At 41.4% G+C, this 17,865-nt stretch overlaps 1 protein-coding gene across 1 annotated transcript in view; it reads right to left on the bottom strand.

Annotated features, from left to right (window-relative positions):
• TTLL9 (tubulin tyrosine ligase like 9) overlaps nucleotides 1-17,865 on the bottom strand; it is a 61,033-nt gene that overhangs the window by 35,248 nt on the left and 7,920 nt on the right. Inside the window, exon 3 of the mRNA XM_053574074.1 lies at nucleotides 6,168-6,260. Coding sequence (XP_053430049.1) covers nucleotides 6,168-6,260 — 93 coding nt within the window. The remainder of the gene's footprint in view (nucleotides 1-6,167; nucleotides 6,261-17,865) is intronic.

Genomic DNA, 17,865 nt, shown 5'->3' with positions numbered 1-17,865 from the left:
GTAATCCTAGCACTCTGGGAGGCCAAGGTGGGAGGATTGCTTGAGGTCAGGAGTTCAAGACCAGACCCAGCAAGAGTGAGACCCCATCTCTTTAAAAAACCGAAAAAATTTAGCTGGGCATAGTGGTGTACACCTGTAGTTCCAGCTACCCAGGAGGCTGAGGCAAGAGGATCACCTAAGTCCAGGGCTTTGAGGTTGCAGTGAGCTGTGATGACACCACTGAACTCCAGCCTGGGCAACAGAGTGAGACTCTGTCTCCAAAAAAAAAAAGTGAAGGGCATGAAAGACAAGTAAAGACCAAGGAACTGAAATATATTTGAGGTAATAAGGGTTAACTAAATGTAGTGTGGGACCCTGGATTGGATTCTGGAACAGAAAAAGGATGTTAGTGGAGAAAAAAAACCCCTAAAATTCAAATGGGGTCTGTGGTTGAATTAATAGTAATGTATCGATATTAATTTCTTGGCTTTGATGATTAAAATTAAGTATACTTTATTTTTTTATTTTTATTTATTTATTTTTTTATTGTTGGGGATTCATTGTGGGTACCATAAGCCAGGTTACACTGATTGCAATTGTTAGGTAAAGTCCCTCTTGCAATCATGTCTTGTCCCCATAAAGTGTGACACACACCAAGGCCCCACCCCCCTCCCTCCGTCCCTCTTTCTGCTCCCTAAAATTAAGTATACTTTAAATGATAAATTTCAACCCCTACCTCACACTATTTATAAAACTTAAATCAAACTGAGATTCAGCATGGAGTAATCAGGTAACTTCTTCTTATTTTTTTTTTTAAATATTAAAAGATAGACAACTAATATTTATAAATAAAAGATAATTTTGAAAAACAGATCTCAGAGTCAAAGCATTCTATAATAGACATACTCTTATTTGACAATATGAATGTTACTTTCTTTGCGTTGTTATTGCTATTATTATTGCTTAATATTTCAATGTAGCAATTGTCTGATTCCTTTTCTGAATGTATTTATGTTTATTCGTTCTTTACGAGGTTTTTGTTTCTAGTCCTTATCTTAAACATTATTATTGTTATTAAATTTTAAGCCTTTTTAATTTTGTGAAGGCAAAAAAATGGAAACCTAATAAACACATGTATATGAAAAAAAAGAACATCACATGAAAGTATTTATCAAGTACTCTTCTGTGGATTAATAATATTTTCCATAGGTCAACACTAAAAAAAAAAAAATCAAACGGAATGAAAGATCTAAATATAAAGGCTAAAACTATAAAATTCATAGAAGAAAACATCCAAAGGTCTGACAATTAAGTTCTCAAACTCATCCTAGAAAAAATGTCACTTGCCTCATTGCTAAATATTTCTACTGTCACCTTTGAAGTGCTCCCTTTGGCCATCTGGTGACTGTAATGACTGAAGTATGTAGCACTTTTTCTAGAATGAGTTCACGAGCTTAATTATCCAATCTTGTAAATCTAGTGACCTTGGATTAGATAGTAGTTTCTTAGATATGACACTAAAAGCACAAACAAAAAAGCAAAAAGAAAAAAAAAAGATAAGCCAGACTTAATCAAAATTAAACAGTTTTGTTGCCTCAAAAGGCACTTTCGAGAAAATGAAAGATAATGCACAGTATGGAAGAAAATATTTGTAAATCATGTATAAGGATACCCTCCTCCAATAGAATTCTTATAATTCAACAATAAAAAGGCAAAGAACTAAATTTAAAAATGAGCCTCAGCACCTGTAGCTCAGCAGTTAGGGCACCAGCCACATACACCGAGGCTGGAGGGTTCGAACCCAGCCTGGACCTAAAAGCAACAATGACAACTACAACAAAAAAAACAGCCAGGTGTTGTGGCAGGCATCTGTAGTCCCAGCTACTTGGGAGGCTGAGGCAAAAGAACTGCTTAAGCCCAAGAGTTTGAGGTTGCTGTGAGCTGTGATGTCACAGCACTCTACCGAGGGTAACATAGTGAGACTCTGTCTCAAAAAAAAAAAAAAAAAAATAAATAAATAAATGAATAAATGAATAAATAAATAAATAAATTTAAAAATGAGCACAAGATCTGAATAGACATTTCTCCAAAAAAGATTTACACATGGCCAAAAAGCATGTAAAAAGTTGCTAAACGTCATTAGCCATCAGGGAAATGCAAATCAAAACCACAATGAGATACCATGTTGCATCCACTAGGCTGCCTATAATAAGAAAGATAAATAATAATGAGTGCTGTATGTGGGAAAACTGGCACTCTCATGCATTGCTGGTGGGAATGTAAAATGATGCAGCCACTCTGTAAAACAGTTTAGTAGTTCCTCAAAATGTGAAATATGGAGTTGTCATATGACCAAGCAATTCCACTCCTAGGTACATACCCAAGAGAATCAAAAACATACGTACACTCAAAACTTGTACATGAATGTTCACGACAGCATTATTTTTAATAGCCAATCAGTGGAAATAACCTAAATGCCCATCAGCTAATAAACAGATGACCCATACAATGGAATATTATTCACCTATAAAAAGGAATGAAATACTGATACATGCTATGACAGGAATGAGCCTTGATAACATTACGCTAAGTGAAAGAAGATGTCATGTGATACGTAACTCCATTTATATCACGTGTTGTGTCTAAATAGACAAATAGAGGCAGGCTCCAGACGTGGGTTGGAGGGCAGGAGAAACGGGAATAGCTGTCACTGGGTACAGGGTTTCTTCTTGGGATAAAGAAAATGTTCAGGAATTAGATAATGATAATTATATAACTTTGGTGATGATTAAATAACTTTGCAGCCAGGAACAGTAACTAACTGTATAATCCTAGCACTCTGGGAGGCCGAGGCAGGTGGATTGCCTGAGCTCAAAGGTTAGAGACCAGCCTGAGCCAGAGCGAGACCTCGTCTCTAAAAATAGCCAGGTGTGGCGGGCACCTATAAGTCTCAGGTACTTGGGAGGCGGAGGCAAGAGAATTGCTTGAGCCCAAGAGTTTGAGGATGCTGGGGGCTATGACACTATGGCACTCTACCAAGAGTGACAAAACTGAGACTCTTTCTTAAAAAAAAAAAAATAAATAAATAAATAACATTGCAAATATGCTAAAAGATATAAAATTATTTTATATGTAAGTTATTTCTTAATAAAAAGGATAATTAATTTGACATACAGTTTGTTACAATAATCCAGTCTAAAAAGACAGTAACAAAAGGTTTATCTCACGTTGCCAAAACAAAAAATGTTTGAAGACATAGAGGATGGGGTTGCAAAGGGTAATCTCTAGCTAGGTCTTCCAACTTGGATTTTCACTGCCATTACTACCCAGGGTCTGTTCCCTGACCAGGGAGATGGGGGAAGTTAGTCAATCCCTGAGTTGTTTTCTGAGGCTCTGTTCTCAGTAGAGAATAGCTGTGGCTATTAATCAATATGAGATATGGACTGGACTAATGACCCAGGTGTATTTCTCCCCCAGCTCCCTGCGGAAGCCCTGTAAAGCGAATGGATGAATGAGGGAAAAATGCTCTACTCATTCATTCGCTCACTCATCCAGCATGTGTGTGTTGAAGTCATCTCTGTGACAGAGAAAAGACAATGCTGGGTGCCAAACATACAGGAGGAAACAAAACACCTGGCCAGGGGATGCACACAGTCCTGCAAGGGAGATTAACAGTAAACGAGGAAAAAAATAACTCCAGAGTGAGGAACTGTGAAACGTGCAATGGAGTGACCCAGGAGAAGCCATGAGGCAGGGTAGCTGAGGGACCTGTGTTAGGTGGAGGACAGCACGACCTTCCATCTGAGGTCTCGAGGCTGAGGAAGAGCAGCCCGTCAAGAGCAGGGAGTGGGGGTGGGGGGGTCTAGCAGAGGAAGGAACAGAGACTGGCCCTGAGGTTGGGAGGGCATGTTCAAGGACAGGAAACAGCCAGGTGGAAGGAAAGAGGTCAAAGATGATACTGAACAGTTGGGTGGGGCCCAACCGAGTGGCCTTGTGACTATAGTGTAGATTTTAGATCCTATTCTGAGACTAGAAGTTCATTCATTTGCACACCATCTTCGTGACTGTCACAGTCAAGTTGCTCTTCAATAAAACAGGAAGATATCAAATTGCTTCACAAGGCCAGTGGGGAATCCAGGTCTCTTCTACCTTCCCATTCTGCCTTCCTTAACGTGCCCTCACACTCATCACCTCAGGACCATTAAGATGGTTGCTGTGGTTCCAGGCTTCACACCAGCTTTCTTGGTTGGAAATAAGGGAAAGAACAGCTCTGGCCACATCTGTACTAAACTCTGATCTAACAAGCTGACGATCTGAACTGAGACTTGATTCTATTGGGAAACACCAGAACCCAGGCTAGGTTCTGAAGGATGAAGGGGCATTCACAGAGCCATGTTGAGCAGAAAGGCCCTGGCCTCTGGACCTTTCCTGATCGGAGGACTCGAGGCAACTCGGGATCAGCCGTTGAACTTCCTGCTTCATGGGCTCCCACACCATCGGCAGCAGACAAGTCCTCAGACTCTTCTCCTGACCACTGAGCAGAGGCCACGGGAGGGGCAAGGAGTGGCCTGAGGTCCCACAGCAGGTGAGGACAGTGCTCTTTCCCACATACTACCCCCCCGCCCAGTCACCACACTTCCCTCTAACTTCCCCAAACTCCCGCTAGTCATCTTTCATTTTATCAGGTTCTCTGGATCCAGGGAAGGACCCCCCCCCATTCTGATATTAGCATGATCCTAAGAAAACCAAGAAGACAAATCCACAGTAGCACCATCGTTGTCATCTTCAACATCATTATCATCATTGTAATATTCCCCAAAGTCCTAAAGAGAGGACTCTGCTCTCTTGGATTTCCTGTGCCTCCTAATTTTTTTGTGGCATGGTTTAAAGTCTGTCTCCCCTGCACCAAGCAGCTGGAATCTCGGACCTGTAAGAACATTTGCTCGTTTGTTCCTTCCACTTACTGAGAGACTGCTAGGACAGGGCAGAGATGAGCCCGGGACTCCACAACAGACAGACTAGGTGCAAATCCCAGCCGAAGCCCTTACAAGCTGAGTGACATCAAAATTGGCATTTTCCACTACTGTGTGCTCAGTTTTCTCATTAGTGAAATGGGGATGATAACGGCACCTACCTGGAAGATTTTGTTAGGATGATTAAAAAAGATTGTGCATGTGAAGTTTTAAAGGGTATCCAGGAGACTCAGCGATTGTTCTGCAACAAATATTTACTGAGCAGGAGACAAGTTAGCTGGTTGTCCCTTATTCCTCCTATCCACTCTCAGAGAGTTCCCAACATTTGCCTGGGAAAAGATAGCCTGCATTTTCCATCATAAAGACTACATCTCCAGATTCCTTTGTAGCTAGGTATGGCCACGTGAGACATGAGCTACTTCCAGGCGGTGTCCTTCAGGGGAAGAGCACGCCTTTCTTGCCTCCTTCCTACCTCCCGCTGCTTGGAGGGTGAAGGTAAGGCTGGTGCTCCACCTTAGACTATGAAAACGAGGGCCTTGCTCAAGAGACACTGGAGGGGAAAGATGGAAGCAGATGGGTCCCACATTTCTGTGGAGCTCTCTTACCACCTCTGAACTTCCTACATATGGACTTCAGTGGGACAAATATAAACAAACTCTTAAGCCTATTGAAATCGCTCTTATTTTGGGTTTTTGTTACATGCATGCAAACCTTAGCCCTAACTAATATTAGCACCTACTATGTGCCAGGTATTGGTGTTGTATGCTGGTTTGTCTCAATTGGCATGGCCAGAGCCCAGCATAAAAGAAATGTAGGCTACCAGGTCAAGCAACTTATACTAGGTCATAGAACAAGTAGGTGGCCTGGGAAGGGGATTCCAGCGAGCAGGTCTGTGTGGCTGCAGTCCTTGTTCCTACTGAAAACCATGGGGCACAAAAATGAACTGGATTTGAATCTCACTCTGCACAATGGTGTGACCTTAAGCAACTGGCTTTCTACTCAGCATGATATCTTACTGCTTGGTTGTAAAGCTTAAATAACACAGAGATGGCATCAGTAATGCACCTGATACATTGTGGGTATTAATAAATGTCACAGTCACTTTGGGACAAGTCCCAGTGGCCTCCTAGGGGAACTGAGAGAAAAATGAAGGGAGACAAGGAGCTGTAAGACACTAGGAAGGAGGGACAAGGTTGGGGGCTGGGTGCGTCTTACTCCTTCACTTCCACCCATCCTGGCCTGTGGCGAAGGACGTCCATGAGAGTGTTCATGAGGGTGGTCTTGAACCGGATTGATGCTCTCTGCTCTCTGCAAGACAAGCCAACGGAACACTTGCTCAGGATCAATGATTTCCCCCGGGGATTAAAAAACAGGGGCAGAAGAAAAGTCAAGTTCCATACTAGAAATGTCAAAAGCAGAATTACTGAATCTCAAAATTCAGCACTATAGCATGATAGCATTTAAAATCATCAAATACAGAATGTTTGAATCTGTATCCATGCAAAGGAGGCATTTTACCCAGTGCTGTGATATGTCAGGCATGATCTGGTTGCTTTGCATGTGCTGTGACTAATCCTTATATGAAATGGTAAGTATCTGCAAATCCCTTTTCTTGGCATTCGTCTGGGAAGAAGGAGCAGATGTGCTTTTTCCTATGCCTCCTACTAATACAATTAAAAACCCAAGACATTATATATAAACAAACATAAAAAGACTGAAAAGGGACAGAAGAAGGTGGACAGGGACCTCAGGACCAAAGGCAGGACTTGGTGGTGAATTCCCTGGGTTTTCTTTTCTGCCTCACATAGCCAAGATATGAAAGGAAAACGCCACTAACCCACAAATGCCCAGAAATGGGCACAGACGAGAAAAGCTCCAACAAAACCCTGCTTTCTCCAAACAAAGGAAGCAGAAAGGAGCAACCTCACTAGACAGAAGACTTAAGACAATCTGCTCTACTCCAGCCAAACCCCACAGAAAACATCTGTGGTCCGCTCCTCTTTATGCCATGAAAGGCTGAGTGGGGGCGTAGGCTAGACTTCCATTGAGGTTGTAACAAGGCACCCCCAAATCTGGGAATGTGATGTCACTGGGGTGGTGTCAGTGAAAGCCAAAGACACAGCCCTGGCTTGCCTCCCTCCCACCAGGTGGTAATGAGGCTCTCCCCCTGCTGGGCGAGTGGAGGCCACATGTGGAGCCTGGACTGCCTCCCCTACTGCCAGGAATGAGGCCTCCCTCTCCCTCTGGGGTGAGGTCAAAGAAGGCCTAGTAGAGAGGTAGAAATCAATAAAATCAAAAACAGAAAAGCAAGACAGAAACTCAGGCTAGTTTCTGGAAGGATCAATAAAATTGACAAACTTACTTGTCAGCGAGACTGACAAAGAAGAGAAGAGAGAAGACACAATTACCGATATGAAGAGTGAAACAGGGGACACTCCTAAAAGCCCTGGAGATGTCAAAACAATAATAAGGCAAACGATGAGCAACTCGACACATCTAATTGGACAGCTTAGAAAAGCAATGACGATAACTCACCCAACACAATAATTTCAATAGCTCGGTAACTATGAAGGAAACTGAATTCATAGTTCAGAAATTCTCAAAAAAGAGGTCTCCAGGCCCAGAGAGTTTCAGAGAATTCTCCCCCCCACCCCCCAATTTTTTTTTGAGACATAGTCTCATTTTGTCACTTTGGATAGAGTGCTGTGGTGTCATAACTCACAGTCTCTTGGACACAAGTGATCCTCTTGCCCCTCTGGAATAGCTGGGACTACAGGCACCTGCCATAACACCATCTATTTTGTAGAGATGAGGGTGTCCCTTTGGCTCAGGCTGGTCTCTAACTCATGAGCTCAGGGCAATCCATCCGCCTCAGACTCCAGAGTACTAGGATTACAGGCATGAGCAGGCTGTAATGAGCGCCCTGGCTCCCAAATGTTTAAAAGAATTAACATGAATCTGTACAATCTCTTCCAGAAAATAGAAGAGGAAGGAGAACTTCTAAATTCCTTTTTTCTCTTCTCTTTTTTAGAGTAAAATTTCACTGCTCCATCCATAATTTAAGAGCATGCAAGGAGGTAATTGGAATTGAGGTAAATCATACTCTTTTGTAGAAAGTATAATCATTGGAAGTTAGTTAAAAACACCTCAATTCTGTTATAACCAGACAAAAGGCTCAGTGCCTGTAGCTCAAGTGGCTAAGGCGCCCAGCCACATAAACCTGAACTGGCGGATTCAAATCCAGCCCAGGCCTGCCAAACAACAATGACAGCTACCACCAAAAAATAGCCAGGCACTGTGGCGGGCGCCTGTAGACCCAGCTACTTGGGAGGCTGAGGCAAGAGAATCACTTAAGCCCAGGAGTTGGAGGTTGCTGTGAGCTGTGATGCCACGGCACTCTACCCAGGGTGACAGCTTGAGGCTCTGTCTCAAAAAAAAAAAACCCAAAAAACTATAGCCAATTATCTCTAATGAAGATAGATGCAAAAATCCTTAACAAAATATTAGCAAATAGATTTCTGCAATATATAAAAGGAATTACACACCATAATCAAGTAGAATTTATTCCAGTAGGCAAGGCTGGTTCAATATTAGAAAACCAATCAATGTAATCCAACTCATTAACAGACAGGAATAAAAATCACATGATCACAATCAATTGGTACAGAAAAAGTATTTGACAAAATTTAACATTCATTCATGATAGAAAGCAAAAACTCTCAGAAATTTCCTCAACTTGACAGAAGCATCTAAAAAACTCTCACATTATAATTAATGGTGTGTGAAAGTTGTCAGATTCAAAATGGTGTCACTTGTGTCAAACCCTGGCAAAACAGACAGCTGGAAAAGGCCATGAAGGGAGGCCTCTCACACACAATTTGCCTGATAACAGGAACTATCACAAAAAAGTCTTCCCAGCTGTACCTTACTACGTGAGTCACACCAGGACTGCCAGCAGCATAAGGACAGCTAGCTGCTTATGCAAGAATCCCTGCCTGACTCACAGTTCTCATAAATCTAATCCCAAACTATAAGGGACTAACTGTAATCACAAGTCCTACCCAGCAACTACTAACACTCACCAATCAAAACTGCCAGTGTCGGGTGGCGCCTGTGGCTCAAAGGAGTAGGGCACCAGGCCTATATGTCGGAGGTGGCGGATTCAAACCCAGCCCTGGTCAAAAACTGCAAAAAAAAACAAAAAAAAAAAACAAAAAAAAACCCAAAAGAACTGCCAGTGTCAATGAACTTTGGTAAACCTCCCCTTTCCCCAATAAAACCCTAACTGTTTCCTTTGTTCTCCGGATTTACCAAACCATCCTGGTCTGTATGTACATCCTAGATTGCAGTCTTCCTTTTCGTATGTTATTCCCAAATAAAACCTTCTTCCATAGAGATTTGTCTCTCTCTATTTTTTATGTTGACAGGTAAAAGACTGATGCTTTCCCCTTAACCTCAAAAAGAAAGCAAGGGTTTCCACGCTTACCTTCTCACTCGATCTAATACTTGAAGTTTTAACTAGTGCAATGAACGGAACTAAAAGGGATACAAATCAGAAAGGGAGACAGAAAACTGTCCATTTTTGTAGACGACTGTGTAAAAGATCCCGAGGAATCTAAGCAACTACTGAACTAATAGATGATTGGAGTGCAACCACAGGATCCAAGACAAAGATACAAAAATCAATTGTATTTCTGTATACTACCAATGAACGCTCAACCTAAAAATACAATACAATTTATAATTACTTACAAAAAGAGAAATTCTGAGGTGTAAAGCAAACAAAACATGTACAGAATTTGCATGCCGAAAACTACAAAAATGCTGCTGATGAGAGAAGTCATGGAAGATCTAAGTAAACTGAGAAGAGTCTACCATGTTAAAAAAATGGATTGGAAGACTCGACCGAGTAGAGATGTCAACTCTCTTCAAATTGATACGCAGATGTAATGCAATTCCTGCCAAAAGCTCAGCAAGATTATTTTATAGATACAGATTAGCCTAAAATGCATATGGAAAGGCAAATGAACTAGAATATGTAAAATAATTTTGAAAAAGAAGAATAAAGTGGGATAAACCAGTCTAGTCAATTTCTAAATATATTATGCAGCTACTAAGCTATTTGGTCTTGGTGATGGGATAGGTACATACATCAATGGAACAGAATAAAGAACCAGGAAATAGACCCACACAAATATGCCCAACTGGATTTTGACAAAAGAACAAAAGCAATTCAATGAAGGAAGTATTTATTGCCTTTTTAATAAATGGTGCTGGAACAACTGGATAAACCCAGGCAAAATAATGAATTTAGGCCTAAACCATATACTAAAATTAACTCAAAACAAAAAACAAATTTAAATGTAAGATGTAAAACTATTAGGGAAAAACATAGAAGAAAACCTTTAGGATCTAGAGCTACACAAAGAGATTTTAGATTGGGCACCACAAGCATGAAAGAAAAACTTGATAAATTTGACTTCTTCAAAATTAACAACTTATGCTCTGTGAAAGACCCTATTAAGCCAATGAAAAGACAACCCTATAGACTGGGAGAAAATATAGACAGATTTGACAAAGGACTACTATCTAGAATATATAAAGAACTCTTAAAACATTGCATTAAAAAAATCCAACTGGAAAATGGGCAAAAGACGTGAACAGATATTTTACCAAAGAGGATATGTAGGTGGTGACAAATGAGTCTACAGAAAGATGTTCAACATCATTGGTCATTAAGGAAATACAAATCAAACCCATCATGATATATTACTACACAATCATTAGAAGGGCTGAAATAAAAGATTATGACAATCCCAAGTGTTGGCAAGGAGGCAGAGAAATTGAAGCACTTATACATTGCTGGTGGGAATTTAAGATAATACAGCCAGTTTGGACAATAATTCGGCAGTTTCTTTAAAAATCAAGTATGCAGCTACCATACAACTCAGCAATTGTACTCCTGGGCATTTATTCCAGTGAAATGAAAATTGATGCTCCCATAAAAACCTGTGCATGAACCTTCATAGCAGCTTCATTCCTAAAAGCTCCAAACTGGTAACAACCCAAATATCCTTCAAACGGTGAAGGGTTAAACAGACTGTAGCACACGCACACCACGGCAGCAATAAAAAGGAACAAACTATTTACACACTCAAGAACCTGGATGAATCTCTAAAAAATTTTGCTGAGTGAAAAAAAGGCCAATCCCCAAAAGTTGTACATTGTATGATTCCATTCATATAACTTTTTGAAAGAATAAAATTGTTGAAATGGAGAACAGAATAGCAACTGCCAAGGGTTAGGATGGGTGGGGGCAGGGTTGTGGGGGGAGGGCAGGAAGAAGGGAAGTGAGTGCAGCTGTAAAAGGGCAACACCAGCAATGCTTGTGGAGGTGGAATGTTCTGTATCTTGACTGTATCAACGCCAGTATCTCTTTGGATCTTGTACTGTTGTTCTGCTAGAGTTCACCATTTGAGGATACTGGGTAAAGAGCACATGGGATTGTTGGGACTCAGAAAATGATACTCCAAAATGAAGGCCTCAGAAGCAGAAGTTTTTTCTCTGCTCTCCTCCTGTTCTCCTGACCCTCAGTCCCATATTCCCCTTGAGACTAGCCACAGAAACTAGAATCCCTGTTTCCCCAAGGCAAGTCATGGAAACCAGAACCCCTTTTTGAAAGCCAGCCATAAAACCTTAATCCATCTGTGCAAAAACAGGCCACAAAGAAATCATCTGACCTACCTTGTTTGACCTAGGAGAGCCCAAGAAGAATCTAGAGAGACAGGCTTAGCTGGGCATTATTTTGTACCCTCCCTCTTTGTCCCATGATATTTCTCTACATTCTCCATACTTTGTTGAACCTAAACATAAAAACAATTTGCCCTCTATCTTTGGGTCTTCATCCTGAAGTCTCCCATATACACATGTTAAATAAATTTGTATGCCTTTTCTCCCATTAATCTGCATCTTGTAGTTGATTTTTCTGTGAACCTTCAGAGCCCTTGGCCTCTATAGGATCACTCTGTGTTATTTCTTACACCTGAATGTGAATGTACAATTATCTCAAAGTAAATGTTCAATTAAGATTTTTAGCGGTGCCTATGGCTCAGTGAGTAGGGTGCTGGCCCCATATACCAAGGGTTTCGGGTTCAAACCTGGCCCCAGCCAAACTGCAACAAAAAATAGCCGGGCGTTGTGGTGGGTGCCTGTAGTCCCAGCTACTCAGGAGACTGAGGCAAGAGAATCGCCTAAGCCCAGGAATTGGAGGTTGCTGTGAGCTGTGTGATGCCACAGCACCCTATCAAGGGCCATAAAGTGGGACTCTGTCTCTACCAAAAAAAAAAAAAAAAATTTGTTTGGCTCTACGGCTGTGGCTCAAGCGGCTAAGGCACCAGCCACATACCCCCCGAATCCAGCCCAGGACTGCCAAACAACAACGATGGCTGCAACCAAAAAATAGCCAGGCCTTGTGGTGGGCGCCTATAATCTCAGCTACTTGGGAGGCGGAGGCAGGAGAATCTCTTGAGCCCAGGAGTTGAGGGTTGCTGTGAGCTGTGATGCCACGGCACTCTACCCAGGGCGACAGCTTGAGGCTCTGTCTCAAAAAAAAAGAAAAAAAATAAAAGATTTTGAGTATGCCTTTAGCAATCTAGATAATGGCGACCTTATTGTGGGAAAATGATTAAAAGGAGGATTTCCGGGGTGCTTTGGTGTTATTTCCCGATATGGGTATATTCAGTTTATGAAAACTGTGGGAAAATGATTAGAAGGAGGATTTCTGGGGTGCTGGTGTTATTTCCTGATGTGGGTATGTTTAGTTTATGAAAATCCGTAGAACTATGCACTTGTGACAGATGCACCTATCTGTATTTGTAACACAACTCTAAAATAAAAATACCACAAGTATAGTTCAAAGACTATCAAGAGCTTGAGAGAAGATACATATAACACTTACATGAGATCTGTACCCAAGTACTTAAAATAATCCCTGCAAATCATTAAGAAAGAGACAAACAACTCACTAAAACAACACCTAAAGGAGATGAGAACAATTAAATTAAAAAGTTCCCACATGGCAAAGCAAATAATCAACAGAGTTAATAGACAACCTATAGAATGGGAGAAAATATTCACAAATTATACATCTGATAAAGGGCTAATTTTCAGAATGGACAAAGAACTCAAACAAATCAGCAAGAAATAAACAACTCCATTAAAAAGTGGGCAAAAGACATGAACAGAGGTTTTTCGAAAGAAGATGAACAAATGGCCAATAAACACATGAAAAAATGCTCAGCATCACTAATCATCAGGGAAGTACAAATTAAAACCACAATGAGATACCACCTTACCCCTATCAAGATGGCCATTGTTAAAAAGTAAAAAAAAACAATAGATGCTGGCATGCGTGCAGAGAGATAGGAAGGCTTAGACACTGTTGGTGGGACTGCAGGTTAGTGCAGCCTCTCTGGAAAATAGCATGGAAATTCCTCAAAGAAATAAATGTAGATTTATCATTCAAGCCAGTAATCCTACTGCTGGGTATCTACTCAAAGGAAAAGAAGTCATTTTACCAAAAATACATCTGTATTTGAATGATAAACCAACCATTTATGGCAGCACAATGCACAATTGCAAAGATGTGGAATCAACCTAAATGCCCATCAATTGATGAGTAGATAAAGAAAATGTGGACACACACACACACACACACACACACCATGGAGTACTACTCAGCCATAAAAAGGAATGAAATAATGTTTTTTCCAGATTTGGTTAAATTATCAGTCCACAGATCCAAGAAGCTCAATTAGCCCCAAGAAAGATAAACACAACACAAAACGCACCAAGGTAAACCATAGTCAAATTGTTGAAAAACAGAAAAATTTTAAAAACAGCCAGAGAAAAAAGACACATTACCTGGGGACGGGGGTACACAGAGAGAAGTAAGAGGGGGAAGGCGGTAAGAACAGCTGACTTTACATCAGAAACAACGTGAACTTGAAGACAAAAGAATATCACCTTTCAAATGCTTAAAAAAAAATTCAACCTAGAATTCTATATTCTGTAAAATTTCATTTAAAAACGAAACCTGAGAGAATTCATTGCCACACTATAAAGAAACACCAGCCAGGTATAGTGGCTCACACCAGTAATCCCAGCACTTTGGGAGGCTAAGATGGGAAGATTGTTCGAGGCCAGTAGTTCAAGACTAACCTAAGCAACACAGTGAGAGACTACCTCTATGAAAAACAGAAAAATTAGCTGGGTGTGGTGGCGCATGTCTATAGTCTCAGCTACTCAGGAAGCTGAGGCAGGAGGATTGCTTGAGTCCTGGAGTTCGAGGCTGCAGTGAGCTATGATTGGGCCACTGCACTTCAGCTTTGGTGACAGAGTGAGATCTTGCCTCTAAAAAAGAAAATACCAAGGGTGGCGCCTGTGGCTCAAGGAGAAGGGTGCCGGCCCCATATATTGGAGGTGGTGGGTTCAAACCTGGCCCTGGCCAAAAACTGAAAAAAAAGAAAATACCAAAAGTTAATTCAGAGGGACTAAAGACTAGGGTAAAGTGGGCGTGGTGGCTCACACCTAGAATCCTAGCATTCTGGGAGGCTGAGGTGGGTGGATATCCTGAGCTCAGGAGCTTGACCAGCCTGAATAGGAATGAGACCCTGGCTCTACTAAAAACAGAAAAACTAGCTGAGCATTATGTCAAGTACCTGTAGTCCCAGCTGCCTGGGACACTGAGGCAAGAGGATCGCTTGAGCCCAAGAGATTGAGGTTGCTGTGATCTGTGATGCCATGCACTCTACCCAGGGCAACAGAGTGAGACTCTTGTCTTTAAAAATTAAAAAAAAAAAAAAAAGAGAGAGTAGGATAAATATGAAATACTTTCTTCCATATCTTAATGTTTTATTTATATTTTTTATTTCTTTTTGAGATAGAGTCTCACTCTGTCACCCTGAGTAGAGTGCCGTGGTATCATCATAACTTAAGGCAGCCTCAAACTCTTGGGATCCTCCTGCCTCAGGCTCCTGAGTAGGCAAGACTACAGGCGCCAACTATGACCCCCAGCTAATTTTTCTATTTTTAGTAGAGATAGGGTCTCTCTCTTGCTCAGGCTGGTCTCAAACCCCTGAGCTTAAGTAATCCACTTACCTCAGCCTCCCAGAGTGCTAGGATTACAGGCATGAGCCACCTCGCCCAGCACCTTAATTTTTTTAAATGTACAATTAAATATTTAAAGCAAATATAAAATTGTAATGTAGGGTTTATAATATATTTTCAAGTAAATATATAACAAAAATAGTATGGCTCGGCCCCTGTAGCTCAGCCACTAGGGTGCCAGCCACACACACTGGAGCTGGCGTGTTCGAACCCAGCCCAGACTTGCCAAATGACAACAAAAAAATAGCCAGGTGTTGTAGCAGGTGCCTGTAGTCCCAGCTACTCGGGAGGCTGAGGCAAGAGAATCGCTTGAGCCCAAGAGTTTGAGGTTGCTGTGAGCTGTGACACCACAGCAGTCTACTGAGGGTGACATAGTGACACTCTGTCTCAAAAAAAAAAAAAAAATAATAGCACAAAGGACCAGAGGGAAATGCCCAGAAACATGCTGTTGTAGGGTTCTTACATGAAGAACGTGACCTGGTGTAATATTGATTCAAAGTAGACCATGATAAGGTAAGGACACACGTTGTAATCCCCTAGAAGTATGGTCCAAGTATTCCTCAGGGTCCCCAACTCGGGGGTACACAAAGTCTTCCTTATTCCGACTATACATCTCTGTTTATGAGGCTGGATTCTTTCCCTATCCTTCAACCAAACTTTGTATCACAACAGACCTAATACAGAAAATGTGGAAATCCAAATGTTTTCTATTAAGCCAGACATCTAAGAGATTCACAAAAATGTAAAATAATTATTCCTCATCTCAGTGAATTGCAGGGGGACTATAACTATAATTCATAAAAATATTTTATTTATGGTATCATGTAATGAATATATTATTGCTTTTTAGATGAACTAATATTTTTAAACGTAACAGTTTAAATTTCCAATGCGTTAGATATTGTTAGATGTAAGCTACGTAAACAAAAGTTAATTGGGGTCCACAGTAACTTAGATTGTGAGCTTGTATTTTGAGAACCACTGCTCTAAAGCAACCATTTAAAAGATAAAATCAGGAGGTTTAGCTAAACGTCAATAGAGAGCCCAGGGTTGGTGGCTCACGCCTGTAATCCTAGCACTCTGGGAGGCCAAGTCAGGATCGCTTGAGCTCAGGAGTTCGAGACCAGCCTGAGCCAAGAGCAAGACACTGTCTCTACTAAAAATAGAAAAACTAGCTGGATGACTGTGGTGGGCACCTGTAGTTCCAGCTACTTGGGAGACTGAGGCAAGAGGATCACTTGAGCCAGAGTTTGAGGTTGCTGTGAGGTATGATACCACAGCACTCTACCCAGGGCAGCAGAGTGAGACTCTGTCTCAAAAAAAAAAAAAAAAGAAGAAGAAGGAGCCAATAGAGGAGACAGCATGGAATCCTAACAAAATAATCTAAAACAGCAAGGAGATTTCAAAATCCATCAAATTGGAGAAAATGTCAAAAATCACACAAATAACCAAGTGTCCACAAGAATGTGGAGAAATCATAATTATCCTATACTGGTGTTGGGACTAAACTGGACAAACTTTCACAGAGCCGTGCGGCATATTAAAATCATCAAGTAGTATGTCATACACATTAAACCAGCAAAGATCTAAAAGTTCACATTTAGGCAACAATGGAATAAAGTGGAAACCCCTCTTCTGTGAGGAGAATGCACTTTGGAGAGCCACATGGCAGGTTTTAGTAAAATTGAATGTGCAGATGCCTAACCCAGCAATTCCAGCCTAGCTCTATACCCTAGGTATACATTTGCACTAGGAAACAGATGTGCAAGGATGTTTATTTGTTAACTGTTCATATTTTTATGGAAATAACCTTTAGCATACAGTGTTGGTGGTCTGCCCATAGCCCTAGGGCACTCACTGCCAGCACCCACAACTCCGCCTGGGGTCTTTCTCTGGCCTCCACTCTGCTCAGCCAGTGTGTGGAGCACATCTGCAGGACCAGAGGGAACTGCCCCTCCCTCAACAGCACACAGCCAACGACAGCCAATGACAACCGGAGTTGGTGGATAAATGCTCTAACAATCTCCTTCCTCACTCTTTGGAATAAGACCGCAGTGCGTTGCACACTTTCTCCCAGGAGACCCCCATGGGGTTGAACCCCACGTGGGCACAGCAATAACCCGTCAGATGTGCACTTGTGCTGGTTTCCTTCCCTTAACTGTCAGACCTCCCCGCATTCCTGCCAGTGCTTACTGGAATCACCTTCCAAATAAACCACTTGCTCTCCCATCCTTGTCTCAGGGTCTGCTTCTAGGGAGACCAATACTAAGATACGACATAATTGCCTTCCAACAGGGAGATGGATAAATACCTTGTGATATGTAGTGGAACAGATAACAGCAGTTACAATGCATCCAGAGTACAATACATGTGCCAAAATGGATGAAAACTGAAAATATAATTTTGTGTGACAAAAGCAGGGTACAGAATAGTAATAATAGTTTAATGTCACTTATGTAACTTGTGTTTCTAGCCACCCAGGCAGTTACAGGTGGCCATGTGACATAATTCTAGTCAGTAAGAAAAAACGTGAGATTCTTAGGAAGGGTGGGCTCCTGGGAAGGTTTTATTCTTTTGATTTAAAAAAAGAAAAAGAAAAAAGAAAGAAAGAGACGTGGCTTGAGTCTTCCCTCTCCCGTCTCCCTGTCTTGATCATGACATGAAGGCTGGAGCTGCTGCAGCCACTTGGTGTTTATTATGGAGGAAAAGGTCAAGATGATCACAGAGACACTGGCTCTGACATTAT

Source organism: Nycticebus coucang, chromosome 21 (assembly GCF_027406575.1).
Source record: "Nycticebus coucang isolate mNycCou1 chromosome 21, mNycCou1.pri, whole genome shotgun sequence".
Lineage (NCBI taxonomy): Eukaryota > Metazoa > Chordata > Mammalia > Primates > Lorisidae > Nycticebus > Nycticebus coucang.
The sequence above is the reverse complement of the archived record's forward strand: the minus strand, read 5'-3'. Positions and strand labels throughout refer to the sequence as shown.